This window comes from Cuculus canorus, chromosome 24, assembly GCF_017976375.1.
Source record: "Cuculus canorus isolate bCucCan1 chromosome 24, bCucCan1.pri, whole genome shotgun sequence".
Classification (NCBI taxonomy): Eukaryota; Metazoa; Chordata; class Aves; order Cuculiformes; family Cuculidae; genus Cuculus; species Cuculus canorus.
Window position 1 is genome coordinate 6,374,100 of NC_071424.1, and position 27,144 is coordinate 6,401,243.

At 54.6% G+C, this 27,144-nt stretch overlaps 2 protein-coding genes across 5 annotated transcripts in view; one reads left to right on the forward strand and one right to left on the reverse strand.

Moving 5' to 3' along the window:
* Nucleotides 1-4,297: 4,297 nt before the first annotated feature.
* MYOG (myogenin) lies at nt 4,298-9,645 on the forward strand. The gene is made up of 3 exons (XM_009560594.2): nt 4,298-4,829; nt 8,162-8,243; nt 9,098-9,645. The coding sequence occupies exons 1-3, from the start codon at nt 4,350-4,352 to the stop codon at nt 9,214-9,216; spliced, it is 681 nt and encodes a 226-aa protein (XP_009558889.2). The 5' UTR covers nt 4,298-4,349; the 3' UTR covers nt 9,217-9,645.
* A 1,163-nt stretch (nt 9,646-10,808) lies between these two features.
* Nucleotides 10,809-27,144, reverse strand: part of PPFIA4 (PTPRF interacting protein alpha 4) — a 74,125-nt gene continuing 57,789 nt past the window's right edge. For 3 of the 4 annotated variants that reach the window (XM_054087334.1, XM_054087332.1, XM_054087335.1), the window contains 18 exons: nt 25,708-25,849; nt 25,109-25,314; nt 24,448-24,688; nt 24,181-24,216; nt 23,462-23,595; nt 23,144-23,307; nt 22,420-22,513; nt 22,112-22,193; nt 21,227-21,427; nt 20,198-20,260; nt 18,146-18,172; nt 17,051-17,226; nt 16,175-16,272; nt 15,332-15,507; nt 15,044-15,112; nt 13,654-13,837; nt 12,431-12,523; nt 10,809-11,977 (listed from right to left, as the gene is read on the reverse strand). In XM_054087334.1, coding sequence (XP_053943309.1) covers nt 12,465-12,523; nt 13,654-13,837; nt 15,044-15,112; nt 15,332-15,507; nt 16,175-16,272; nt 17,051-17,226; nt 18,146-18,172; nt 20,198-20,260; nt 21,227-21,427; nt 22,112-22,193; nt 22,420-22,513; nt 23,144-23,307; nt 23,462-23,595; nt 24,181-24,216; nt 24,448-24,688; nt 25,109-25,314; nt 25,708-25,849 — 2,152 coding nt within the window. In that variant the 3' untranslated portion in view covers nt 10,809-11,977; nt 12,431-12,464. The remainder of the gene's footprint in view (nt 11,978-12,430; nt 12,524-13,653; nt 13,838-15,043; nt 15,113-15,331; nt 15,508-16,174; nt 16,273-17,050; nt 17,227-18,145; nt 18,173-20,197; nt 20,261-21,226; nt 21,428-22,111; nt 22,194-22,419; nt 22,514-23,143; nt 23,308-23,461; nt 23,596-24,180; nt 24,217-24,447; nt 24,689-25,108; nt 25,315-25,707; nt 25,850-27,144) is intronic. The other variant, XM_054087333.1, reaches the window with a different exon arrangement.

Genomic DNA, 27,144 nt, shown 5'->3' on the forward strand with positions numbered 1-27,144 from the left:
TCCAGGGCTTCACCACTCTGTCAGTAAAGACATTTTTCCCAATATCCAATCTAAACCTGCTCTGGCGCAACTTGAGGCCATTTCCTCTCATCCTCTCACCTGTCACTTGGTTGAAGAGCCCAGCACCCACCTCACCACAACCTCCTTTCAGGAGCTGCAGAGAGCGATGAGGTGTCCCCTCAGGCTCCTCTTCTCCAGACTAAACAATCCCGGCTCCCTCAGCTGTTCCTCATAAGTCTTGTGCTCCAGCCCCTTCCCCAGCTCCGTTGCCCTCCTCTGGAAGGGGAATGCTGCCTCCACCACCCACTTTGCCTTGCGAGCCACAAAAATCTGCTGCTTTTCATGTCCTTTCTGATGGAAGGAGCCAGCTGGCATCGTCCTTCCTCCAGCGTGGGGACTGTGCAGCTCCGTGCCCCAAGCAGGGACATGAAAGCAGTGCGTGCAGCTCTGAGCACCGAGCAGGGACGTGCGCTGGGTGTGTTCATCTTGGAGCACCAAGCAGGGACGTGCGCTGGTTAAGGGTCTGTGCATCGCGAGGTGCGTACAGCTCCAAGCACCGGGCTGAGCTGCAATACGTTCATGTGCTTCCCAAAACTCATCAAACCAAGACCATCAGCCATGGTGGGAAAGCAAACATTCAGGGCAGCCTGTGGGCATCTCTTCCCGACCCCGTGCCATGGATCTGGTCACCAGCTTGGGAAGCTGCCCTGGAGGAGCAAGGACAAACCCTCCTTGCTGAGATTTTCTCAATGGACGGGTATTTTTAGCTCAGGGCTCGTGGCTGCCCGTCCCCTCCGGCTGTGACGGGGTGAGCCGTCCCCGTGAGGCCTCCGCCAGCCGGGGGAAGGTCACCCCATGACGGATCGCAGCACGTTCTGCCCAGGGCTCACACAGCGTTGCCTTTGTGTGCCTCCCAGCCGCCACCATCCATCACAGGCTAACCTGACAGCCGGCAGCAGAGCCCTAATCCCTCGCTGGCTCCAAATTATCCGGGGCCCAGCCTGCAGCCGCCATGGGCACCCATGGGACCCAGGAAAAGACACCTCACTTGTCCATCCCCCAGCAGTCATCTTTGTGGGGTGCTCAGAGGGTAAAAGCAATGATGGGATCCCTGTGGTTGCCCAGACACCAGCATCCTTCACTGACGGCTATTTGCCTGGTAGCTATAGTTATCCCTGATTTGATATCTGGCTGGAGGCATCCACTGGGGCCATGGACCCCAAAAGCCACTGTGTCCCCCAACCATGTCCAGGATTAGGGTTATCCTTGCCAAAGAGGCTCTGATGGAGGAGCAGAGCTGCGACTGAGCCAGCACAGCGTTATCCTGGCTCCCCATATAAGTGGCAGCGTGGGCAGCCTGGATGAGATCGTCGAATCGTGGAATGGTTTGAGCTGGAAGGAACCTCAAAACTCACACAGTTCTAACCCACCTCCCGCTGGATCAGGGGCTCCAAGCCCCATCCAACCTGGCCTTGAACACCTCCAGGGATGGGGCAGACACCACTGCTCTGGGCAACCTGGGCCAGGGCCTCCCCACCCTCATTGTGAAGAAATTCCTTCCTAATGTCTATCTTAAATTTCCCCCCCCCCAATTTAAAGCCATTCCCCCAGCTTTCCTGCAGCCCCTTTCAGCCCTGGAAGCTGCTCTAAGTTCTCCCTGGAGCCTTCTCTTCTCCAGGCTGAACAACCCCAACTCTCTCAGCCTGTCCTCACAGCAGAGGTGCTCCAGCCTTCGGATCATCTCCATGGCCTCCTTTGGACTCGCTCTAACAGTTCTATGTCCTTCTTGTGTTGGGAATTCTGGAGCTGGACACAGGACTCCAGGTGGGGTCTCACAAGACCGGAGCAGAGGGGCAGAATCCCCTCCCTCGCCCTGATGGCCACGCTGCTTTGGATGCAGCCCCTCAACTCTTTTGATGAGATCCCCAAAATGGTTCTGGAGCAAATGGAGGTGCTGGGCCTGCCCCTCAGCTGCGGAGCCCCCAGTCTCCATCCCATGCTGGCATTGGGTGTCCTTTCCTCCCCGAGTCCACAGGCTGCCTCCTGCCTCTGCGACCCCCTCAGCTGTGGGGGCACAGTGGCCTTGGTTGTCTGTCAGAGCTGGCTTGACCTGCGTCCCTCCCTGCCCCTCTCCTGGCCAGGGAAAGGCCACCACGGCAGCCAGTGCCCGTTCTGCTGATGCTGCTCTTCTTTTATGAAGTGCTAAATGCTTGACCACTCTCTCGCACAGGTCCAACACGTGCCCCGTGGAGCCTATTATGTCACCACCGGATTGCTCAGCCTCCAAACACTCTCTTGCAATCAAAAACACCGAACATGTATAAGGTAGAGCCAAGGTGGTCCGGCAGGTATTCCTTGCCCAGGGACCCGGCTGCAGCTCGACGGTCTTGCCAGGGTCATGTCCACCAGCAAGTGCCACTGAGAACGAAGAAGTGAAACAGCTTGACATGATGACGGGAAGTTGATGTAAAGCCCTCAGGCTCAGATTATCTCCTCGTAATAGCTTTGTGCCCACCACTGGCTCCTCTGCAAACCTTCAGGGATGAATCCTGCCCCTTCCTAACTCTTCTAGTGCTTTCACCTAACACCGAGGCCAAGCTGATGCTCTGACTTCTTTCCTTCTTGAGTATTTTGAGTGTTTGATTGACCCTGGAGAGCACCGGGGCTCTGCTGAGGGCAAACCTTGAGGCTGTGGGTCCTGCTTCCCTTACTGCCGATTTTTTATAGATGCTAAAACCAGGAGGTCAGCAAATCCCCAGGGCTGAAAGCCCCGGGAGAGTTGAAATCAGGGTGATCCTGAGTTATAAGGCTCCTAACCCCCCCAAAAATAACTAGAAAGAAAGAAAAGCATTATGGTGGGCTCCAAAAAAAAGACAGAAATCAACTCAAAGTGAGCAAGGGTATTGGTAAAGGGTGCAGGGAATGTGCTGTGATGTGGCTGCTCTGGGCAGGAGGAATTGGGGAAGGAAAATCCCGGCAGGGTTGGCCCTGCTCTTTACTGACATTCTTTCCACTGACCGATCCCTTGGCTGGAATCTGGCCTGGAGCAGGAATAGGAGGAGATGGGAGATGGGTTCTGACATTCCCTATGGAAAAAAAAATCCCCTTCTGGACTAAAGACAAAGCAGAAGGGATGTGGTCGAGCAGTTGGAGTCAGGAGGGAAGGGCTGTGGATGGGTTCAAATCCCACCCACGCTGTTGCTCATGCAGAGTCCATGATTGTGCCTCAGTTTCCCTACTGGGGAGGTGGGACCAATGCGTCTTTGCCGAGAGAAGAGTGCGAAGGGAGGATTTTGGGGCTTTGGTTGCCTACATGTGCAGGCGTTGGTACTGGAGAAGCCAGAGTCAAGGTGGAAGAAGATCCAGTGCAGCTTGACTCCTCTGCCAGGGTGTGGGGAGACACAGGAAAGGTGGCCATTGGGTTTGGTGCATGGGAGAAGCCACGAACATGGATTGTGTGCCAAAAATACCACTCTGAGATAAAGGACTTAGGCAGGGACCTTCAGGAAGCCCATGGTGGAGGAAAAGCTGGGTCTGGCACTGCCCTACCCGCTCTGTTCTGGTGGGACAGGCAGGAGGGACTGGGAACGGAGCATAGGGGCTGGCACCAGGGTGGCTCTGTATGGCCGGGGGTGCCCCTGCGGAAGGGCCGGACCCTGGGGTGCTCCTCGCATCCAGACATCCCTCATGGGGCTGAGTTCCTCCTCTTCTGATCAGAAGCAGGATCAGGCCCTTACCCTGCAACAGAGAGCGGCAGGATGGGGCCGTGTGAAATATGGGTGGTGAGTGGGAGCAGCGTGGGGAGGTGGGAAAGGCAGCGTGCGGAGGGTGCTGTGCTGGTGTTGAGTCTGAGCACAGGGAAGGCGCAGATCCAGAGTGCCGTGGGGTCCAGGTGGGCAGCCACAAAGGGCCAAGGGTGCTCTGGCCACGCAAGCTGGCCACGAGGAGACCGTGGGCTCCCGCATCCCGGCTTTAACTGAAGGGACCAGATGATGCAGGATTGGTGAGGGGAGCTGGCAGCCACCCGCGTCACTGGTGCCACCCTGGGGCTCAGACAAAGCCTTTGTTTGCTGGGCGGCCGAGCTGCCCTCCCCACCATGCCAGCTCCCCCAGCCCCCCCGGCGCGGCGGGCAGCGTAATCCCCATGGGGAGAGCACATGAAATCAGATGGACAAGTTTTGATGTGAGGCAGCAGCTTAGGGTGGGCTCAAGTTTCCCTTAGGTTTTCTATATTTATCTCCGTGATTTAATGCCAGCGCCGGGGTTTAAATGGCACCAAACAGTTGGCGTGGGGAGAGGGAGCAGCCGTCCCCGAGCCGCACACACGTCCCTGAGCTGCCCACACGCCCATGGAGCTCTTCGAGACCAACCCTTATTTTTTCCCAGACCAAAGGTTTTACGATGGGGAAAATTTTCTGGGGTCCCGCTTGCAGGGCTACGAGCCAGTGGCGTTCCCTGAGCGGCCCGAGGTGGCCCTGTGTCCTGAGGGCAGGGTAGCTTTGGAGGAGAAGGACTCAGCCCTGCCCGAGCATTGTCCTGGACAATGCTTGCCCTGGGCCTGCAAGGTTTGCAAGCGGAAGACCGTCTCCATCGACCGTCGTCGGGCAGCCACTCTGCGGGAGAAACGTAGGTTGAAGAAGGTGAATGAAGCCTTCGAAGCATTGAAACGCAGCACCCTGCTCAACCCCAATCAGCGTCTGCCCAAAGTGGAGATCCTGCGCAGTGCCATCCAGTACATTGAGCGCCTGCAGAGCTTGCTCAGCACCCTCAACCAGCAGGAGCGGGAGCAGAGGGACCTACGCTTCCGTCCTGCTGCTCCACAGCCTGGGGTAAGTGGCTCTGTGCAACCTCTGGGGCCCCCAAACCTTGACTGGGGATCAGTGTGGGGGTGATGCTCTATGAGGATGATGTCTATGGGGATGATGTTCTGTGGGGTCATGCTCTATGAGGGTGATGTCCGTTGGGAATGTTGTTCTACGGGGGTGATGCTCTACAGGGGTGATGTTCTATGGAGGTGGTGTTCTATGGGAGTGATGATCTATGAGGATGGTGCTCTATGGAGATGATGTCTTATGGAGATGATACCCTGTGGGGGTGATGCTCTGTGGGTGATGTTCATTGGGGGTATGAGGATGGTACCCTATGGGGGTGATGCCTTGTGGAGATGATGCCCTGTGGGGGTGATGCTCTATGGGGGTGATCCCCAGGCAGAGGCATCGCAGGCAGCTCTGGAGCATTGGGGGGAGCATTGGGGCAAGATAGTTGCTGCTGTGGTAGGTTGGTGTGACCTGCATAAAAGCTCCAGGTAGCAGTGACCCAGCTGTGTGCTCAGATCCCTGACTGACAGCAGTCCTTCCCTGTGTGTTGATGTAGTGGGGGCTGCACGGTCTACTGCGTTGAGCGTGGCACGCGTGCCTGGGCTTGGGAGGGAAAATAAAGGCAAAAAATGAACTAAATAATATAAAATCAAAGAAAAAAACTAAAATAAATTAAACTAAACTGAATCGAAATAAGCCAAAATGGTTGGACTCGATGGCCCAGTGGGTCCCTTCCAACCTAGTGATTCTATGATTCTATGAATCTAAAATAATATAAAATAGAATGAAATAAAATGAATAAAATATAAAATAAAATTACTCCCCCCTTCCCTGCTCACAGACACATATCCTCACTCCTGGTTTCTCCCTATAAGGTCTTGGGGTGGCACAACCCACAAAGCCTCTGAACAGGCACCACTGGTCTCCACCCCACAGGTTACTGGTGCTCCTGGGTGCAACACCCGCAGCTTCCCTCCCCTCTCCTGCTATGCCATGCTGTTGCAGGTGCCGTGACACGCTGGGGCACGAGGACTTCTCCTGCTGCTCACCTTGGCACAGCGTTCCCAGGCAGGGGGACGAGGGGATCGGTGCGGGGCCACCTCCGGTTTCTTAGACCAAAGGTGCCAATTTGAGGTGCAGGCGAGAATGCTCACAGTGGCTGCATCTTGTCACAGGCCCGGGCGGAGCTGCTGCAAGCCAGACCCTCTTGGATGGCAAGGTTTTGATGGTTTAATGAAGTTTTTGGTTAAAACTCCGCTTTCCGGTGGGATCTCTGGGCTTGCACTTCCCTGGTGCTCTGAGGTTTTGTATATCAAAATGTATATAAATAAATACACTTTCAGATATATTGGTAGAGATGATACAGATACATATGATATAGGTTATAGAGATCGATCTGCGAGTAGGTATTTTTTTAGTTGCCCTCAGGTTTCTGGGGGGATTTCTGGGCATGCACTTCCCTGGAGCTCTAAGGCTTTGTATATTGAAATGTGTGTAGATATACATTTGTACAGTTATATATCTATATATAATACAGGTATCAGTATTGGTAGAGACAATATGGGTACAGATAATGTATTTATAGATGATAGAGAGAGATGTAGCTGGAGATATAGGTGTTGATGGCATAGGTATTAATGATATAGACACAGGTTATATAGAGAGCTATAGATGCAGAAATAGATACCGGTGCTATGACCATGGCTATAGATACAACAGCCACAGAAAAGAGAGTTTCAGCTCCTTTCAGACTCCGGGATTTAAGGAACAAACCCCCAGGTATTCCAATATGGTACATTTAGAGGCTGAATAAATGCCTCAAAAAAAGCCTCATAGGCTCCATCCTAAATATTCTTGGCATTCCTGGTGGAAACTGAGTGTATTTGGTGGGTTTGTGAGCAGCCCCTGCAAATGTGCCATGCTGCAGCCCGGAATTCATATATTGAGTGCAAAATCCAGTATTTTGGGGAAAAAAAAAATAGTCAGATCTGTAAGAATTTCCTATTTTAGTGGGAAATAAATCCAAGGGTTATTAATTTGCCTGTGCTGCTGCAAGCTCATAGATCCAAAGTGTCATTTCTAGGCTGCTGCGAACAGTTGGGTCCTTGGGGTTGCTCCTATAAATCATATTTGGGGTTTAACCTGAGCTGGCATCCACTTCCAGATAAAGACACAGCCAAATGAGCTCATTCAGAGCTTTTCTGAGGGATCTTCTCATTTGTCAAGCCGGTAGCTGTGAGTAGTCTGAAAGAGCTGTTCAGACTCACATTCATAAATCAAACTGGCAACAGATCTTCCCCAGGAACCCCTTGGGACCTCTGAGAGTGCCCACTGGGTTTTAGGATTTTAAGCGATTTGCAGCACGAGGTTTTTTGCCCAAGGATGTTGATCAGTCCTGGCCCTTTCTCATCCTCACTGGCTGCAGAGATGCTTTTTTTTACCACCAGGGAGTGGGTGGTCCCATTTCTTCTGTGCGCAGAACCCATAAAGGGTTTTTTTTTTGGCTTTTATCGATAACGAAGCATCTGCTTGCTGAACACGAGCCAGAGGTGTGCCCAGGTGGCCAAGAGGACTGATGGCATCTTGGCTTGGATCAGCAACGGTGCGGCCAGCGGGTGCAGGGAAGGGATTGTGCCCCTGGACTGGTGCGTCGAATCCTGGGTTCAGTTTTGGGCCTCTCACTATAAGAAGAACATTGAGGGGCTGGAGAGTGTCCAGAGAAGGGAACAGAGCTGGGGAAGGGGCTGGAGAACAGGGGTTATGAGAAGCAGCTGAAGGACATGGGGTTGTTTAGCCTTGAGAAAAGGAGGCTGAGGGGAGACCTCATCGCTGTCTACAGCTGCCTGAAAGGATGTTGTGGTGAGGTGGACCTTGGTCTATTCTCCCAAGTGACAGGTGAGAGGAGAGAGAGAATGGCCTCAAGTTGCATCAGGGCAGGTTCAGATTGGACATTAGGAAAAATGTCTTCACCGAGAGGTTTCTCAGGCACTGGCAGTGAATGCCCAGGGAGGTGGTGGAGTCCCCATCCCTGGAGGGGTTTAAAAGATGGGTGAATGAGGTGCTCAGGGGTCTGGTTTAATAGCGGACAGGTATGGTTGGACACAATGATCTCAAAGGTCTTTTCCATCCTAGGGATTCCATGACTCTATGATCTGCCCCTGACAGGTCCCGGGGATCTCGAATGCTGTTGGCCTCCCAGCAGCTTTGCAGAAGGGACGTACCCCTCTCTGCATGGAAGTTGTGCTGTGCTGTCTGCCCCTCCCTGCATGGGTTTGGGGTGGCTGGAGGGGTTTGGCTAGGGTGGAGGAGGTGAGACCCACAGGCGGCATCTTGGATCCTTGCAGGCAGCCAGCGAGTGTGGGTCCAGCAGCTCATCCTGCAGCCCCGAGTGGAGCAGCCAGCTGGAGTTCGGCACCAGCGCCGCGGGTAAGGTCCTCCCGCCTCGCCCCATGGCCTGGGCTTGGAGGGGGGAAACAGCAGTGCGGGACACTGCAGCCCTGGGGCAGAGCGACCCCCAGAAGAGCAGGAGAACCTCAGAGCAGAGGACAAAGGGAGCCTTGTCCTCCTCTCGCCACCCTGCTGGTGCAGAGAAATGAGCTCAAGAATCCTTCAGGCTCCTTCCTCTGCCTGATTTCGCCGCAGTACCTGCTCATGGTGAGCTGAGGCTTTGGACTGCAGCAGCCCAGGGCCCTGTCAGCGGTCCCCATCAAGGGTTCATCCATCACCATCCCTTGGCTTGGCTTTGCCCACCGTGGCGCTGAGCATTGCTGAGCATCGCAGAGCATCTCTGCCCCTCCCCACGCTCCCCCCACAGCTGCTATTTTTTTTCCATTATTGCAGTCACCTCCCCTCAAATCCACCTGTTTTTTCCCCCAGAAACTTAAATCTCATTTTCCAAGAAAGAATAAAACTAAAAAAGCATCAGGAAGATTTGCTCCCTGTTGTCCTCTCCAGGCAAATGTCTCATTCCCACCAGGGTGGGAACCAGGGGTTGGTCTCGGGTCACTCCAGACATGTGCTGGATCGTGGGATGTCCCCTAAGTGGTGACAAGAGCCATCCCAGCCTCTGGTCCCTGTCCTCAGCAAAGCCACCCCCAGGAGCCATCACCAGACATTGGTTCCCATCCCCAGAAGCTGTCCCAAGACTCTGGTCACCGTCTCCAGTCCTTGGTGCCGATTCCTAGCAGAGCCATCCCCAGGAGCCGTCCCCAGTCCCTGATCCCTGTCCCCATCCCATGTCCCTATCCCCAGTTGAGCCTTCCCCTCCTTGCTCTCTGCAGATCACCTCCTGGCCGATGACGCAGAGGACCGCAATCTCCACTCACTCTCCTCCATCGTGGAGAGCATCGCCGTGGAGGACGTGGCTGTGACGTTCCAGGAGGAGCAGGTTCAAAACTGAGCTGGTGCAAACTCCAGCAGCTCTTCGAGCTGGTAATGGAGTGGGAATAAGTTGCCAGAAGAAAAATCATATTTACCCATCCGGCATCGTGGACCGCACCACCGAAACCATCGCCTCCTTTCCCACTTCTCGCAAAATGCTCCTGCTCAGGGAATGACGGGGAGCGGTGGGGTTTGGGCAGCGCTGTGGCCCCGATTCCTGTGAGGGCGGCTGACTGGCATCAGGCTCTGCTTTGCTCCCCGTCTGGGGGCGATCGGTTTTTGGGGGCCAATGTGTGTGCTAGGTTCGCTTGCTCATTTTTGTCCAAGATGCTCTTTGACCAACGTCTCTCTCCAGCTGGCGTCCCACGGGCGCCGAGCCCTGCGGAGCCTGCCCTTTCCTTTTCTACTGAACGCTGTGTGGAGTTGCTATTGGTTTTTTATGATTATTTTTGCTAACTTATTTGTTTGTTGTTGTTTTTTTTAAATAAAGGCATTCTTGATTGAATGGCTTGGGGCTTCCTTTACCGCTGGCCTCCTCTGCACAGCTCTGCCCTAATTCCACATTGGGGATTTTTCCATGCCAGAAAATCCAGCTGGACCTCAACGCGGTCACTCAGCAGTGGGAACTGGGTGTCCCACGCTTAAATCAGCCCTGCAGAGAAGAGAGATTTCACTGGCTGGCAACCGCGACTCAGTCCCATACGCCAAAAACTCTTGGAAGGACCTACAGATTGAATCTATGGATGTCATCCAGATCCAAACTGGAAAAGTGGGGCTGTGTGAACCTCAGGAGGTTCAACAAGGCAGAGTGCAAGGTCGTACACCTGGGTTGGGGCAATCCCCGTTTTCAGTATAGGATGGGGGATGATGGGATTGGGAGCTGCCCTGCAGAGAAGGACTTGGGGTGCTGGGGGATGAGAAGCTCTACATGAGCCGGCATCGCATGCTTGCAGCCCACAAGGCCAACCGTGTCCTGGGCTGCTTCTAAAGCAGCGTGGCCAGCAGGGCGAGGGAGGGGATTCTGCCCCTCTATTCCTCTCTTGTGAGATCTCATATGGAGGATTGTGCCCAGTCCTGGAGTCCTCAGCATGAGAAGGAGATGGAACTGTTGAACAGGTCCAGAGAGGGCTACAAAGATGAACTCGGGGCTGGATCCCCTCTGTTCTGAGGACAGGCTGAGAGAGTTGGGGTTGTTCAGCCTGGAGAATGTTCCAAGGAGACCTCATAGCGACCTTCCAGTGCCTGAAGGGGCTACAGGAAAGCTGTGGAGGGACTTTTTTATGAAGGCATGGAGTGATAGGATGAGGGGGAATGGCTTTAAATTGGAGAGGGGCAGATTTAGACTGGACACAAGGAGGAATTTCTTCACGATGAGGGTGGGGAGGCTCTGGCCCAGGTTGCCCAGAGCATTGGTGGCTGCCCCATCCCTGGAGGTGTTCAAGGCCAAGTTGGATGGGGCTTTGAACACCCTGATCCAGTGGGAGGTGTCCCTGCCCATGGCACGGGGGTTGGAATTAGATGGTCCCTTCCAACTCAAACCATTCTATGATTATGTCAATAATTTGGGCTCTAGAAAGAAGGCTCGAGCCAGCACTGTTTTAAAATCCCGTTTATTGGAACACACATACATCCTTTCCTGACCCAATCCAGGGTTTGGAGTCCATGCAGTACCAATAATATGATGAAGGAAATAGGGCATCGATATAAAGGGCTCACCGACTCTTCAAATTAAAAAAATATTTAATACTGTATTAGGCAAATAATACACCAAAAAGACATTGTGACTGTATAGCCTCTCAGATATTGCACTTCCAGACAGCACATGATAAGTATAAGGTCATTCCAGCCATCAATAAATATCACATCAGAAATAGGGGCCACACAAGGCAAACGTGGCATGAGGAGACGAAGAGATCCTACCCTACAGGGGAGATGTGGGAAGAGTTAAAAGCCTCCTGGATTGATCCCTGCCTGTAGCGTGGAGGCAGGAGGGGAGAGCATCTCCCCTGCACCCAGAGGGGAAGGGATGGGCACATCCCAGGGTGGTGGGTGCTCCTGCCGTGTCTCCTCCGTGCCCTGGGTGCCAGGTATCGTCCTGGCTGGCAGTGAGCCAGATGGAGCAGTTCCAGCCCTTCCCCACACAGCCCTTCATGGACTCAACATGCAGGCACAGCCTCCCCTTGCGTGGTGTCTGGTAGCACCCCAAAATGCAGCACTCTGCCCAACAGCCACTCTCCTTGTCCCAGCACGACCGGTCCTGGCTCTATCCTGTGCAGCGGTGACCCTGGCACTGACCTCAGCCCTCCCTGGGGCAGTTCCTTCTTGCCCGGTCGCCCCAATGTGAGGATTTTCACGAGTTTGACCATCCTTGGCTTCGAGTCCTGCAGGCAGCAGCGTCCCTGATGCATGGGGCTTGGGCGAGTCAGTGCAGCAGCCCACAGCGTGTTGGCAACATGAACCAGGCAGGAGAAAGGGTTCCAAATCTCACAGCCCACTTTCAGGGCGCCTCTGCTGGGTTGTACCACGCTTCTGCCAGCGATGGAGTGGGCACCCAGCGAGAGCATCCGCAGCCCAGCCAGCGTGGGGAGAGGTGGGTGGAGAAGCCACAGGCGGGAGGACCGGGGGAAATGGTGGGGGGCACAAGCAGAAGGGAGAGCATCCTTTTCGGTCCGCAGCAGCGCAACTGCAGCGTCTGTTGCTTTGGGCTGAGGAACAGGCGCAGGCTGGGCTCTTGTCCTGAAAGGCAGCCAGCACGTGGCCATATGGAGAGTGGCGATGTGCTGAGAAATGGAGTGGGAAAGGCCTCGTGAGGATGATGGCTCACCTCCACCTGTGCACCCACAGGCCAACAAACCCAGACGTAATCAGTAATGAATCCTCCTTGCACGGGGCCCCAGGAGACTTTCTGAAGTTCTTGACTATCCTTCCCTCACCCCAGTGGGACGCCCCCCATCTAAGATCGCGTTCTGGGGTCTCCTGGAGGCGTCTGTCTAGGAAATGAACAAACTGGACGTGATTGGGATGCTAAGCATCCCTTCTACATCATCTCAGGGTCCTGTGAGCCTCAGGAAAGAGCGGGCTGTTCCCCCACCACTGAGGTCTCTGTAGTCCTCCATGGCAAGGCAAACCTTCAGGAAGGCAGACACCCTGCCTGGGTGATGCTGGGCAGAGGATGCTGGGCCTCGTGCTCTGCTCTCGGTCCCCATGCAGCTCTGACGCCTCCTTGCACTTACCCAGGGCCTGGGCTGGTTCCTGTCACGCTGATCTTCAGCAGGAGTACGTCCGGACCGTGGAGGTCTCCAGCCTTGGCGACCCGGAGGCACCAACTGAAAAAGAGTCAAAGAGCAGAGTGTGCAATTAGGACTGCTCCAATTAGCCCATGGCTTCCCACCAAAACATTTATTAGGCAACATCTATGCCCTGAAGCCACAGGGAGGTGAGGCTCAAAAGAAGAGGAACGTTTGTCCAGCTGTGAAGCTTCCAAGGCTCTGGGGTATTTGGAAAGTTGCTGCCTGCCATTGCAACTCGAGCAGGGAGCTCCCTGCTGCCCAGGTCTGGGTGCCATCACACCTAAGGATATTGTTCCAGATTTCTTTGTCCACAGCTGGGTGGGAACTGCAGCTTCCAGGGATGGGGTGCAAAGGTGGAGCAGAAGCTTCACCCAAACTGCTGGACTGAAAGCTGTGAAATTTTAGCAAACCTGGAGACAGGAGGAGAGCTGAGCCTGGGGTTCAGAGCCAGTAGGTGAAAGCATAACTTTTTAATTCACATTCAGTCATTTCTGAGATGGCTGAAGCCAGCTTTGACCACTGATGTGGCAAGCGGCTTAGGACAGTGGCACCGAGGTACCTGAGCCAGGGGATCAACAGGGGTGACCCGGCTGGCACTTGTGCAGCTTTGGAAGGGACCAAGATGACCTGCAGAAAGGAGCTGTGTGGTGTGGGGCAGAGCCCAGGAGATGTGTGCTCAGTAAAACACGCGGCAGGCAGCAGCAGAGCCAGCGTCTCAGGTCCCTGCCAGCCCTGGGAGAGCAGCTGCTCAGCAGCACTCAACTGAATCGAGCTGGTTAAAGAGCCCCTTTGGGTATGGGTTCCACAAGGCAGGGTGGACAAGCCGGCTCGTACTGGGCTGCTGCTTCCTGATGGCCCCCAACTGGCTCTGACCTGGATACCAAACCCAGGGTGGGTGACACATGTCCCCATTTCATGCCCCAATCCAGGCCTTTCCCCCATCCTGGCAGTTGGAAACAAAGAAACAGCACCGCAGAGCATAGTTTGGAATAACCCTCCTGGAAAAACATTTACAGCAGACACTGGCACAAGAATCACACGGATTCGGCATCACAGGCGAGCTTCTCTCACTCTCCTTTCCTGGTGGGACATCACTCCCCATGCACCCCATACATGAGGTCTGAGCAGGGGTGGGAGAGGACCTCAGGGAGAAGGGGGTGACCTACCTTCTGGGGGCATTTTCTTGGCAGAGGGAGGGGCGGACGGAGGGGGCAGGGGCACCAGGCTGGTGACACGGAAGCCAGCAGGCAGCGTCTCGGCTGAGCCGCTGAGCATGTTGATGCTGTGGACATCGCGGGGGCGGAAGCGCTTTCGCCAGGACGGGGTTCGACGGAAGGTCTTGTCGTCACTCTGTGAGGGAAGAGCAGGTTATGGGACTGGCAGCAGTGGCAGCAGGACACTGCACTCCTGGGACACACCAGCACTGCTTTCACTTCCGTAAGGGTGCGCCTGTTCATGGACACCAATTCAAACAGCGCAGAAGTGTTTGATCAAATTGGGCCAAGGACATAGGAGAACCCATCAGCATCCCACAATATAGGCTTCATCCTTTCTAGCCTGCCCATCTCTTCTCTCCAGCCTGCATGCAAAGGTGCCTTGGAGACATCAACACACAAGCCCCAGGAAAGACAGCAATGGATGCATCTAACCTCGGCCATCTGATGGAATCTGGAAGTACCTGCCTCTCCCAGTGCTCTAAAGAGAGCCCTGACCACCTCTGCTGTCAGATCTCAGGTAGGAAAGCAATACATACAAGACATCTGGATAAATTTCCACCTTCAGCGGCTCAATATGAACAGCTTTCTGGCTGTGCAATGGGGCATCTCCAACCCAACAGCTTCACTTGCTGCAGATGTGCCATGTCCAGAGTATCTGTGACTCTAAAAGGCAATACCAAAGCAGCTGGCAAGGAAAGTCAGGCGAGCCTACTTGAAATGCAGCGTAACGGGCATGAAGCTAGAAATCATAGAATTGCTTGGTTGGAAAAGACCTTTGAGATCAAGTCCAGCCATACCTGTCCAACACTAAACCAGGTCCCTAAGTCCCTCATCCATTCATCTTTTAAACCCCTCCAGGGATGGGGACTCCACCACCTCCCTGGACAGCCTCTGCCGGTGCCGGAGAACCCTTTTGGGGAAGACATTTTTCCTGGCATCCAAGCTGAACCTAACCTGGTGCCACTTGAGGCCATTCCCTCTCGGCCTATCTCCCATCACTTGGGAGAATAGACCAGCACTCACCACACTACAAACTCCTTTCAGGCAGTTGTAGACAGTGATACGTTCTCCCTTCAGTCTACTTTCCTCCAGGTTAAAATGATGCACAAGACTCTTCCTCACCTTCCTCCACAGCCTGGCAGCATGTTCTTTGGGGCCTTGTCTAACAGGTTTAGCTTATTCCACTTATTCTGCTCACGTGACCACTCTAGAGACCCTGCGATGTGCTATTTGACACCTCTGGACAAGGAGGGAGAGAGTAGACGTCCTGCCTCTCCTGTTCTTTGCACAAGAACAGGTGCTCTGCATGATTAGAATGTGGGAGAAGATTGGTACTCACGTCATCCAGCCTCCGATCTGTGCCCAAGGCGAGCAGGTTGTTGAACTCCCTCTCCAGCACTTGTCGAGCCTGAAAATAATAAAATATGAGTATTCCACATTGATGGAAACTGTTTCCAGCACAAACTCCCATCCCAGGAATGCCTGAGAGTGGCCAAGAACCCACGCACCACCTGAGGGCTCTGCTTCGAAAGGCAGCATTGAGTTGGTGGCACTGGTAGAGTCACACCAGAGCCGCGTTCCATGCCCGCCACCCTCCTGCCGAATCCCCCAAGGCTGCAGCTCTTACCTGCGTGTTCTGTGTGGGGATTTGCAACACGAGCGCCAGGCTGTTGTGGTCAAAGTTTTCATCGAGGGCCAGGAGCGCCCCGTGCACTCCACTCTCAACAAGGTTGTTTGCATACTCGCGGAGCCCGATGGACTGGATCCAGTGAATGACCTGGTCATTGGTCCACACCAAGACATCTGCAAAAGAGTGAGGGCACACCTCAGGGCCAGCTCCAACCACGTTCTTGGTTGTGTGGGGACCTGATGATGTCTTGAAGCTCTTCCTCGCTGCCCCAGGCTGATCCAGGGACTCAACTTCCCAGGCCAGGAGCAATACCGGGTCCTTGAGGGCTAAGAGGAGCTCACTCCAATTGACCCAACTCAATGCTGCACTAACAAGCAGAAGACAACTGTGGAAATGAATCCTAAGAACCCGTGGCTGCTGGTGTAATTAGGGGCATTATTGATAATGAGATGTAATCTAAGCAGCCACCAGATGCACAGGGAATCTCAGGACAGCCAAGGAGGACGGGGAGGCTGAGCAAGATGGGGCATGTCCTGAGCATCTGAAATGGGTGGCAGAAGCCGATTTGATGCTTGGATCTTTGCTGTCTTGACACTCTCCTCCCCACTCACATCTGCCTGGGGGAAGCTGCATGAAGCCCCTGGGAGCGATCTGTTGGGGAAATATTGCAGTGAGGGCCCCTGAAGAACATCCCTGAGGGCATGGTTGCTAGAAATTATGATCTTCCCTAGGAAAACGGGATGTTAAAAAGGAGGGATAGGAGAGAGACCATCATTGGGCATCTCTTGGGAGGTTTCTCGTCTCCTTTCCCAGAGCTGGATTGTGTACGCATCTGCTGACCTTTGATTTCATGTTGGGTCTCTTCTCGCCTCCTCTCGAGCTCTTTGCGGTCATAGTTGAGCCTCTTCAGGCACATGATGCCGTACTGCAAGCTGGTGCTGCAAGGACAGGAGATGTCACCCAGCCCTCAGGAGGGCTCTGCACTGCAGGACAGGTGGCTTGGAGGTCCTGCCAAGGGACCCAGTTCCCTCCCTGCATGCTCTCCATGTGACCAAAGAATGCGTCGGTTCAGGATTGGGCCAGGACAGACACAACCCAAAGGGAAGATCTTAGCTGGAAAATGGAGAATGTCCCTCCCTTCTATGGCAATTCCCCACTCCACCAGTTTTACCCTGGTTTGCCTGCACATGGATCCAAACGACGACACTCCACGCTTGGTGGCTGGAGAGGGAAGGGAGAACCAGCCCCTGGGGCTGTTCCAGGATGAAAAGTTCATGCCCAGAGCACAGAGGGCCCTGGCAGGCCCATGGACACAGCCCCATGCTTCAAGGTGGGTGGGGATGCTCCACGATGGGGCTGGACACTGGTCCTTAAGCATGGTGGTTGGGATGGTATAAGCCTTCTTCAGGCTGGGCTGCAGATGACTGCTCTGCCTGCCAGTGGGGTACCAGGTGGGATAAGCCTCTATTTTTGTCTGTGGTTTGATCCACAGCCAGGAGAAGGCTTGGTTCTCTGTAATTTTGCTGCAAGGAGTGTGCTGAAGGAGAACATTGGTGCACATGATCTGCCCCAGACTAGATGGTTGAGCTCACCCTAGGAGAGCCATCCTCCAACACCAGAGTTGGCCAAGGTAGGGGAGAATCTCTCAAACCTCCCCATCCTCTGCTCCATGTGCATACACTGCACCCCGGGGATCTCCCAAAGGAGGAGACTCACCGGTGGAAGCTGTCCACCATCTTCAAGTGCACCCTGAGATCTTTCTTGGTGAGGTGGTCCAGCATCCGTGCATCAACAAGACACTCCATGAAGTAGCTGCGATACTGTGGGAGTCCCAAGCTGGGCAGCCACTCATTCCCAATCCACTCGTGGTTCATGTCCCCGTAGGCCAGTGTCTACAGAGAAGCAAACAGACAAGCTAGGAAGAAACCAGGGCTTGGTGGATCTGCAGACCCCCAGGAGACCAGTATTCAGTGCTGCAGCCTGGGGTCACAGTCCTGTGGACCAAACCTGGGCCAAAGGGCTTTAACCCTATTTTGTACTGAAGGAGCTGGAGGGAACAGTCCTGTTGGCCATGGTCTGTGTCCTACTGCCATGCCCCAAGGAGACAAGGCAGCAGCCAAGAAAAAAAAACAAGGGATCGTTGGGCTTCATGACCAGCTTCTTCTGGAAAAAACACATTCATGCAAGCTGAAACAATTCACTGAGAAATCTGTTAGAGTGCTCTCGTCACTGATTTTTAAGGAGCTTAGAAATCACAAAATATCTACTTTATGACTTCAAAATGAAACAGAGGTCAGTTTTGGGCAGAAAAACATTCACTTTCACTGTGAGCTGATTCTGGGTCTGAAAATGAAATGAAATCCACCAGAAGAAAAGTAAAGCATTTGATCACAAGTGATCAAACCCAGAAGAGCTGGATCCAAGCAGGACTTCTTCCTCCCACCTTTTCAGTTCATGAACATGGTCCAGTCCTGAACTTAGGGGCAAAAAAATGGTGAAAACTAAATATCTGTGCAGTGAGAAATCTGCGTCCCACGCAGGGCAGCCAGTCACGCTCATGTTGGGGTTTTAACCCAGGATCTGTGTCTCACACAGAAGAATTCACCCCGCCTGATGGAGAGAGGGATGCTGCTTGATGCAAGGTCCCAGGAGGACCACCCCATGCTCAAGAGGAGCAGCCACAGGGTTCAGGCTCACAACAAGGAGGACTTGGTGAATATGGATGCCCCATGCTCATCCACCAGGCGAGCCCAGCTCTCCCTCCCGTATCGCCCCGTACCGCCCACAGAAAAGGTGACACGGGGACCTCACCTGTGCCCAGCTGCCTTCCTCTGTGTCCTAGGAGTGACACGTGCAGCATGTCAACAGAAAGGACAGGTAAAGTCAGTACCCGGTGGCCCATGAAAGTGTGTACCATGTGTGCTGAGCATGGGGTCCCTTGGCACGGCACGATCCGGAGGGGATGGGGTTGGTCTCATGGCTTGGAGAGCTCAGTCTTGCTGATAGGATGCTGGGGACACCTCAGCCCTGTGGGCTGGGCTTCACCCCGTCTCTCAGTCGAGTAAGGATATGGGATGAGGGTTTTCTTATGGGCCTTGGGCTGGAGATAGCATGGATGCTGGGGCTCATACATCTTTCCTGGGAAATAGGGTCAGTTCTTGGGTCCCCCAAAGACAGATGGACACAGAGAGAAAGCTCAGCTTCAGCTCCCAAGTGACAGGAGATAGGACAAGAGGGAATGGCCTCAAATTGCACCAGGGCAGGTTCAGATTGGACATCAGGAATAACGTCTTCCCCAAAAGGGTTTTCAGGCCCTGGCAGAGGCTGCCCAGGGAGGTGGTGGAGTCACCATCCCTGGAGGGGTTTAAAAGACAGGTATATGAGGTGCTCAGCGATCTGGTTTAATAGTGGACAGGTAGAGTTGGACATGATCTCAAAGGTCTTTTCCAACCTAGGGTTTCTATGATTCATGGGTCACAGCCCCCAGAGGGACTGCCCAAACCAGTCTGCCAATTCTCCACCTATTTCTTCCCGCCAGCTTGTGCTGGTTTGGCTCAACCTCACAAAACCTACCAAGGGAAGTGCCACATCCCTCCATAGCTTCGAGCTTTCCATCCCCAAGAAGCACCCACCAGTTACCGGTGCCATTTACTGGTCTGTGCTGCTCAAGCAGCAGACACGAGCTTCAATACAACACCAAAGCACTGCTCCTACTCTGAGACATGGACGTGGGGTCCAGCTACAGAGAGGGACACACGGCTACATCTCTCCAAAGGAGCCAGAGCTTTTGGGAGCACGGCCAAAAGGGGGCTCAAGCTATCAGCCAGTGCGGCAGGGACAGATGAGGGGGGATGATATTTGGGTGGCCAAACAGGCAAAGAAGTTCAGCAAGGGAACACACGGTGACACAAGGCTGGTGAAGAGTTTAGAGGGCAAGCCAGATGGGGAGCGGCTGAAGTCATTTGGTCTGTTCAGTCTGGAGAAGAGATGGAGGGGAGACCTCATTGTGGCCTACAGCTTCCTCACAAGGGGAGGAGGAGGAGCAGACATTGAGCTTGTCTCGCTGGTGACCAGTGACAGGACCCGAGGGAATGGCAGGAGGGAATGGCAGGAAGATGTGCCAAGGGAGCGTCAGGTTGGACATTAGGAGATGGTTCTTCAACCAGAGGGTGGTGGAGCACTGGCACCGCTCCCGGGGAAGCAGTCACAGTGCCAAGGCTGACAATATTCCAGCAGCATTTGGCCCTCAGCCCCACAGTGTGAATGTTGCGGGTCTTGTGTTGGGATGGGAGATGGACTCAATGATCCTTGGGGTCCCTTCCAGCTCAGGACATTTCATGATTCTATCAAGGCCAGGTCGGATGGGGCCTTGAGCAGCCTGGTCCAGCAGGAGGTGTCCCTGCCCATGACATGGGGGTTGGAATAAGATGATCTTTAAGGTCCCTTCCAACCCAACGCATTCCATGATTCTATGATTCTATGGCTTCTTTGGATGTAGGATAACCAATGTGGGACTCAATCTCATGCATCTATCTATGTCTCTTGACTTCCCTATCTATGTCTTTGACTTCCCTCTCTTTCCTCTTACTCGCGACACCAAGCTACTCTAGAAACCCAGCAAAACCCAGAGGGGCTTGACAAAGGAAAACGTATCTGATGGTCTTTAAGCCAGTTTTAGAAATTGTTAGGATATTAAAGGCTGAAAGATGGTTTCTAAACAGGTGCATGGTGCTGGCCAAGAGCTGACACACGAGACGCAGCAAAGATCCCCCTCCCTCACGGGTTTTAACGCGTTAATGCATGCCCGGAGCTGAGCTTGGTAATCGATATGCTGGGCGGTGCAGTGGGGCCGGCCAGCCTCACCGTCTTGGTGGAAGTTGCCATGTTCTCCATCTCCTCATGAGTGACCCAGACGTTTCCGGAGGACTGCAGGGAAAAGAGCAGAGTGGTCAGGGTAAACCAGAAAGCCGTGGCCTTGGTTCACAACTACGCTGGAAACAAGCCCTGATGGAGGATCAAGCCACCTTTGTGCTTGGAGCTGTACTGAGGAGATCTTGCAGTGTCTTTGCAGCTTGGGTTGGTGGCACTCTGCTGCCTGTGGAGATCCTGTGCAGCCATGGAGAGCACAGAAAGGATCAGCAGCCCTTCAGTTGGCTTTATACTTTGGTATTGTGCTCATGGAGCCTGCAGGGTTGTCTCTAACAGCAGTCACCCAACCATCGCCATCTGAGGGCACACAGCACCCTTGGGGCCTTTCTCTCTGCTGTCTGAACTTCTCCAGCTATGTCTTGGCATTACTGGGGTACCAGTAAACTCTCGGGAGTTTAATAATGACCAGCACAAGGTACGATCCCTCCATCTGCTTCATGTCCTACCTCGAGCAAGGCTGGGAGCTGCAGCTGCTTTGACTTCCTCCAGGAATTTCACATCGTCTCACGAAAAGGCTTGTATTGAAATGCTTAAGGAAATGGCTGTGTATAACCAAACTGGCCCTGTAAATCACGCATGTGCTGTTTGGGTGACATCTTATCCTCTCTAGGGCAGCCAGTCACCACCCTTTGCTCTTTGCAGGTTGCTTGGCAGGGCCAGTCTCTTGGTGACAACCTCCGAGGGTGACAAAAGCATCTGCTGGTGCCTCAAGACAGGAAAGTGCTTTGCACTCAATGGCAGTAAATGATGTTTGCGCCTGAGGACAAGCGTCTGGTGGTTTGATGGGTCCCTGAGGGAATGTCACACCCCCCACGGCCAGGCTTGCCTGTGACACTGGGACTCCCTGGGGACCAACACGCCACTGTGGTCCCAAGGAGTTGGGGAAAGTAGGGAAGCAAGCGTGTCCTGCCCTACGGAGGGTCTGTCTGGGGGCAGAGTGGGTCTGAGGCACGGAGCACCTACCGTCCGTGAGGTGGGTGGTGCTGAGGGGCTCGTGAGCGAAACCATCTCCTGGATGGCCAGACGCAGCTTCAGGCGATGCAGCGCGTTGCTGATGCCAATCTCCCTCTGGATCTCAGTATCGGATAGGGCTGACATGATGGCTCCGCTCTTCACATTGGCTCGGCAAGCAGCAACGTACCACGCTGGCATCCCCACCCAGAGCTGCCAAAACAGGACAAAGCCAGTGACTGCCCAGCGGACCCACCCTAACTCCCTCTGGCATGATCAAGGCCACTCCATTTGGAGCTCAGTATCAAAGCTGGATGCCCACATGGAATTCCATTTTTGTTTGTACCTTGCACAGATGGCCCGTGAGCAGCTCAGAATGTCTATATCTGATGGACACAGCACAGGGAAAGAGCATCCACTGAACCTTTCAGCTCAAAGCTCCCCTCAAATCAGAGCTCTACAGAATCTGTGAGGGATCTGGGGATCTCCTCTGCTTGCCCAGGTTTTGCAACACCAACCACAGGCACGGACCAAGCGTGGTGGGACTGCTGGGTGCTATAACAAGTGTTATAAGGAGTGGCTGAAGGACCTGGGGTTGTTTAGCCTGGAGAAAAGGAGGCAGAGCTCATCCATCACTTGTCTACAACTGTCTGAAAGGCAGAGGCTGCCCAGGGTGGTGGTGGAGTCCCCATCCCTGGAGGGGTTTAAAGACGGATGGATGAGGCACTTAGGGGTATGATTTAGTAGTGGACAGGTACGGTTGGACTTGATGATCTCAGGTCTTTTCCAGCCCAGGGATTCTATGACTCTATATTGCTGTCGTGAGGACACCACGCGCTGGCGGCAACTGTAAAGCTGTTGGAGCTTGGGGGCAATGACGAGCATGCTCTGCCTCACCTCCAGCCAGGAGACAACGGTGGGGCCATCCCAGTGAGCAAAGGGCAATCCTTTCCTCCGAGCCTCTTCCAAGAGTTCGTGTCTGGAAGGAACAGAAGTAGAAGAGTGATTTATTGAGGGCCTGGGAACAAGGGAACAACCCTGGAAAAGGAATAGATCATGGGCAGTAAGAACCAGCTGGCAGCAAAGCAATAAAGGGCTCAAGAGATGGTGAGGAGACTTCCCAGCAATTCCCACTCCCACGCCATGGCTTCCCACCCTTCAGGCAGAACATTTTCTTGCTAGGGCAAGGAAGGAGGTTCACTCACTTCTTCCGCAGGCGCCGATCCTTCTCAGCCTGAGCACCCAGCTTGCCAAGTCCCAGAGGGTCCTGCATGCCCACCTCCACATCGGTTAGCATCACTGTTGGGCAAGTGAGACGACCAGTGGTCAGTGTGATGTCCCCAGGGTCGGTATGACATCCCCCAGGGTCAGTGTGGGCACTGCCAGTCCCCATGTCAAGGTGTTGGGGATGCTCAATCACAGCGCAGGAGGTGACAATCTCCATTTCCAACCCATCCCCATTGCTCTCCTGCATCCCTGGGAAACCCAAGGGGATTTCCACCTGCTATCCCTCCCATTTCAAGATGATCAACATTGAAGCAGAAAAGGATTTTAGGAGAGAAAAAGCAGCCCCCACCGAAGGGTTATGCAAAATCAAGAAGGTCCCATGAGGAGGGAAGCAGATTTGGGGATGTTAAAAGATAAGACACAGTGATGTGGGTCACTGTCCTCACTGCGGCTCTTGCAGAGCTTTAAGGACACCACGCTCATGTAAGAAAGGGCTGCAGGGCAGAGAGCACCAGGACACGACTGCCCTGAAGTGCAGAGAACCCACAGCCAGTGGCCACCGCTTTCCCAAACCAGCAGGGGTGTCCCTGCTCCTCTCACCCCCACAGCTCCCCGAAGCCTGACAGCGCCAGGAGGCGCACAGAGAGCCTGGCCCGAGGGGACACCCGCCCCGCCCCGGTGGGGATTGGGCTGCTCACGGACCCTGCCCCGTGGCCCCTTCTCTGCTCAGCTGAATCAAGCGACCCTTCTCTTTTTTCCCGAACAAGCGCCCGATGGAGGATTTGATCCCCTTCCTCTTGGAGCCCTTGTGCAGGGAGTCCTGGCTGCTGTTGCTGCTGGGGTTGCTGGCCTGCTCCTCCAGCGAGCTGGGGATGGAGGAGGGAGAGGAACAGCAAAGCCTTTAGGTTATTCCTGAGCAGCACCCAAGCCATGGCAAACCCGTCCCCCAAGCCCATGTTTGCCCCATGTAAACCCTCAAACCAATGGAACTGGGGTGAGATCCGAAAGTACTGCCCATACCTCTTCCCATCCTCCTGACTCAGTGCAGGGTGGCCCAGCTTCTCCAGCCGCAACGTCCTGGGTGAGGATGGAGGGGATGTCTCGCATTTGATGGTGGTTTTATCCTCTCGGCTTTCATCCCGAGCTGCAGGAGACTGAGCAAGAGAAGCCATGAGGCTGGGAGGTCCACATCCATCTCCATCCTTGCCCTGCTGCCTGCCTCTCTCTTGCTCCACAGAGGCATGGCTAAAAGAGCCACCAGGGCCCTGAGGCTTTGCCACGCTCCAGGACGAGCCTCAACTAGAGCTCTGGCAATGGCTCGAGATGCCCAAGCAGATGCAGATGATGTGGCTATATGGCCAAGATCCTGGGAATAGGGAGGAGAGAGGATGCGGCCCCATAGTCCAGGTCAGGGTGCGTGGATAGAAGCTGCTGGCCCCCAGTAGAAGGCTCTGAGGAACACAGATGGGAATGTCCCAAAGACACGCTGTCACCAGAGGGGGCACATGATGTTCAAGGACCCACTGGCTTTCTGAACCTCCCCATGTCCTGCCAGCCCCCCCAGGCTGCCAGCCAGAACATCTTCAAGCACCTCAGGGGATCCCCACGATCCTCCTGCTGAATCCCTGGGGTCCCCAGCTCCATCCCACGCCTGCTGCACCCTGACCTGGTGTGGACAAAGCCAGGAGCAGGCTGGAAAGGGGGCTTGGACAAGACCCAACGGGATGGGAGCCACTCACTAGCAGTTTCCTCCGGTGCTTCCTCAAGTCGCTGGGCTGATTGCAAGGGGGAAAGCGAGAGAGACACAGAAAGGTGGGCAGTTAATGGAGAACCTCCCGTTAAAGCAGTCCCGGGGCCAGGCGTGCCAGGCTGGAGACAGCAAACGTGGGCACCCCCGTTCCACAGTCCCCTCCCGCACACCCATGCGGATGCCGGAGCACCGCTCCCACCCCAGGCAGCCGTGCGCACACCCCGTCCAGCCCCTCGTCCACCGTGAGTCTCCTCACCAACGTCATGATCCCCATGCGGTCGAGGTCCTGAGCGGCACTGCGGGAGGAGAGCTTAGGCGTGGAGCGGCCGCTGAGCGGTGGGGAGGAGCTGGCCAGGGACAGGGCCGTCAGCGAGGTGGGGATGGAAGCCCTTTTGCAGAGCTGGGTGAGGTTGAGGCCCTCCATGCTGCCGCTCGTCACACGGGTCTCCAGTTCTTCTGCACGGAGCTCAGTAGACTCCTTCTCCTCTTGGATCATCCTGGGGGAGCAGCAGGACTCCTGGTTTCCCACCTCTGGGGAGTCACCTCACACCTCCCAGCTGAAGGATTTCCCTGCCCTGGGGAAATGCACCTCGGGTGCTGTGACTGGGGCTCCCGATCTCCAGGAATGGCAGCAAGATCCGTCAGGATCCACATAAACAACAGCTCAGGGCCACTTTGGTTTCTTTTAATATTCATGGAGGGAGGGCTTTTTATTAAATTATGATCCTTTCCAAGGGACAGCACTGGCGCAGCTGAGAGACAGGGAGCCACGTGCAGGAAGGGCCAAGTTTCCTGGCTGAAGCTGGGCCAAGAGCTCAATTTTAGGGCCTTCTCGCACCACTTGGCAGCTCATTAACACCTCCTCCCCGAAACCATTTTAGAACAAGACAGCGGTGGCTTTTGCCCATGGCTGCTACCTGATCTCCTCGTTGATGGCATCCAGCTGCTCCTGGAGCATCATAGCCAGCGTCTGGGCATCCGAGTGCCCACTGGGAGAGAGCACATCCATAGAGCTGAAGAGCGTCTCACGGTCATCCTCATCCACATCAGAGATCTCAGGGTCACTATCGAAGGCGTGAGGCCCTGTGGCCAGGACGCTTCCTGCCTGGGCCTGCTCCCAGTCCTGCGGGAACAAGGTGCACTGGTCCTACATAGCATCTCCATACCTCCAAAAGCCAAACTGCCCCATCCCTTGAAGTGTTCAAGCCAGACTGGATGGGGCTTGGAGCCCCCTGATTCAGTGGGAGGTGTCCCTGCTCATGGAAGGGGTGGAACTGGATGGCCTTCGAGGTCCCTTTCAACCCAAACCATTCTGATTCTGTGAAACCGGAGATCTCCATGCAACAGTCAACACAACCACGGTGGGGAAACCCTTCCTACCACACAACCCCCATCCATGCATCAGGTGAAGGAAACTGCCCCTCGTCCCCAAATCAAGGGCACATGAGACCTTCATGCATGGCAGGAGGACATCTTCCACCCCAAACCTGACCCCGTGCTGGCATGGATGTATTACCTTGGCTGGCTCCTCTCGCCGGGTGGCAAAGCGGCCCTTCTGTGCCCGAGGCAGGCCCGGGGCTGCTCCGAAGGGCTCAGCGGGGGCATGGACCACAGCACTCAGTGGGAAGCGCAGGTCTGTGGTGCTGCCCATATGGGACCTGGGAAGAAAAAGCCCTGGTGTGGACATCGCTCCTTGCAAGGAAGCCTCAGCCCGTGGGCTGCTCCACTTGCAGCCCAGGGTAACCGAGCAGAGGAAGAGGAGACCACAATGGGATGCCCACCGAGGCGACGCTTGCCTGCTCTGCATGAGACGATGCAAACCGAGGCTCTGGAGAAAGGCACCCCACTCTCCCCGCGCTGGCCCTGTGTGCTCACAGACAACTCAGTGCTGCTGCTGCTCCCCCTTTGCTGCAGGACACACCGGGACATCCAGCCAACTCTGGCCAAACCCACCCAGCACAGTGGGGCTGCCGTGAAGCTGTGGGCTGAACAGCCCCCTCCTGGCCCCTCATCTTGAGAAGAGCTTGCACCTCCTAACATGAACTGCATGTCTTGCACCTGACTTCTCCATCCCCAGGGTACAGAACAGGGACAGCCAGGAAGCTTTGCTCCTTTTTTTTTTATGTTTTCTTCAACATTTTCATGTAAAAAAAACCTCTGATGTGTAAAATTCTGTCTGAAACAGATCTGCCAGGTGTGGGGACACGAGCATTGTTTGGGATCTCCCAGCAGAAACCAGCTGGGACTTCATCCTCCTCCTCCAAGCTCAGGCTGGTGCTTGGGCGTGAGTGCCTATGTTGGGCAGAGCAACACAGCAGCTGCTGTTGAACACGAGGCCACCTTTTGCCACTCATGGTACTCATGACGTACTTCCACATTGCCTGGTTGTTCCTCCTCACCCTGAAGACCCAGACACACAGCTGAGCAAAGCGTCTTCCCAGACCCCAGGATCGTTATTCCCAATGTGCATCACCGCAGGAGGCATGAGATGTTTGTAAGACAACAAAAGCGCTTGTCCAGAGCAGAGATTTTCCACCACAGTGGGTCTGGTCTCCAGTGCAGATACAGACCTGGGCTCCTCACCCCACCGTCCACCAGACTCAGATGGAACTGCTAACACGAGCAGCTCAGCTTGGTATCAGCTTGGTATTTGCAGACAAAGGCACAGCCCAAGTTTTAGGGGGTTTTAAGCTGTGGAGCTGCTGACAAACAGCTCCAGAGCTAAAATCAGATAAAGGAGCCTTAGACAAAAGCTGACATTTCAGCTAGGGGATTATTCTGGCCTCTGTAACTCAAGCTTTCTGCTGAATTTACCTCCAATAAATTAATAAAAAGTACAAATCACCCATTCTGTTGTTACAGACCCGTACAAGGAGGTCCCACACATGCTTCAGACAGTCTTCCTGCAGTTGGCAATCCTTCATCCACACAAGCCCCCGCTTACTCCCCCATT

Excerpts from the sequence above, each read along its gene's own strand:
- MYOG (XM_009560594.2), top strand. The coding sequence starts at position 4,350 with ATGGAGCTCTTCGAGACCAACCCTTATTTTTTCCCAGACCAAAGGTTT. Across the intron at positions 4,830-8,161 it reads CTGCTGCTCCACAGCCTGGG|GCAGCCAGCGAGTGTGGGTC; the intron begins GTAAGTGGCTCT and ends GGATCCTTGCAG. Across the intron at positions 8,244-9,097 it reads GTTCGGCACCAGCGCCGCGG|ATCACCTCCTGGCCGATGAC; the intron begins GTAAGGTCCTCC and ends TGCTCTCTGCAG.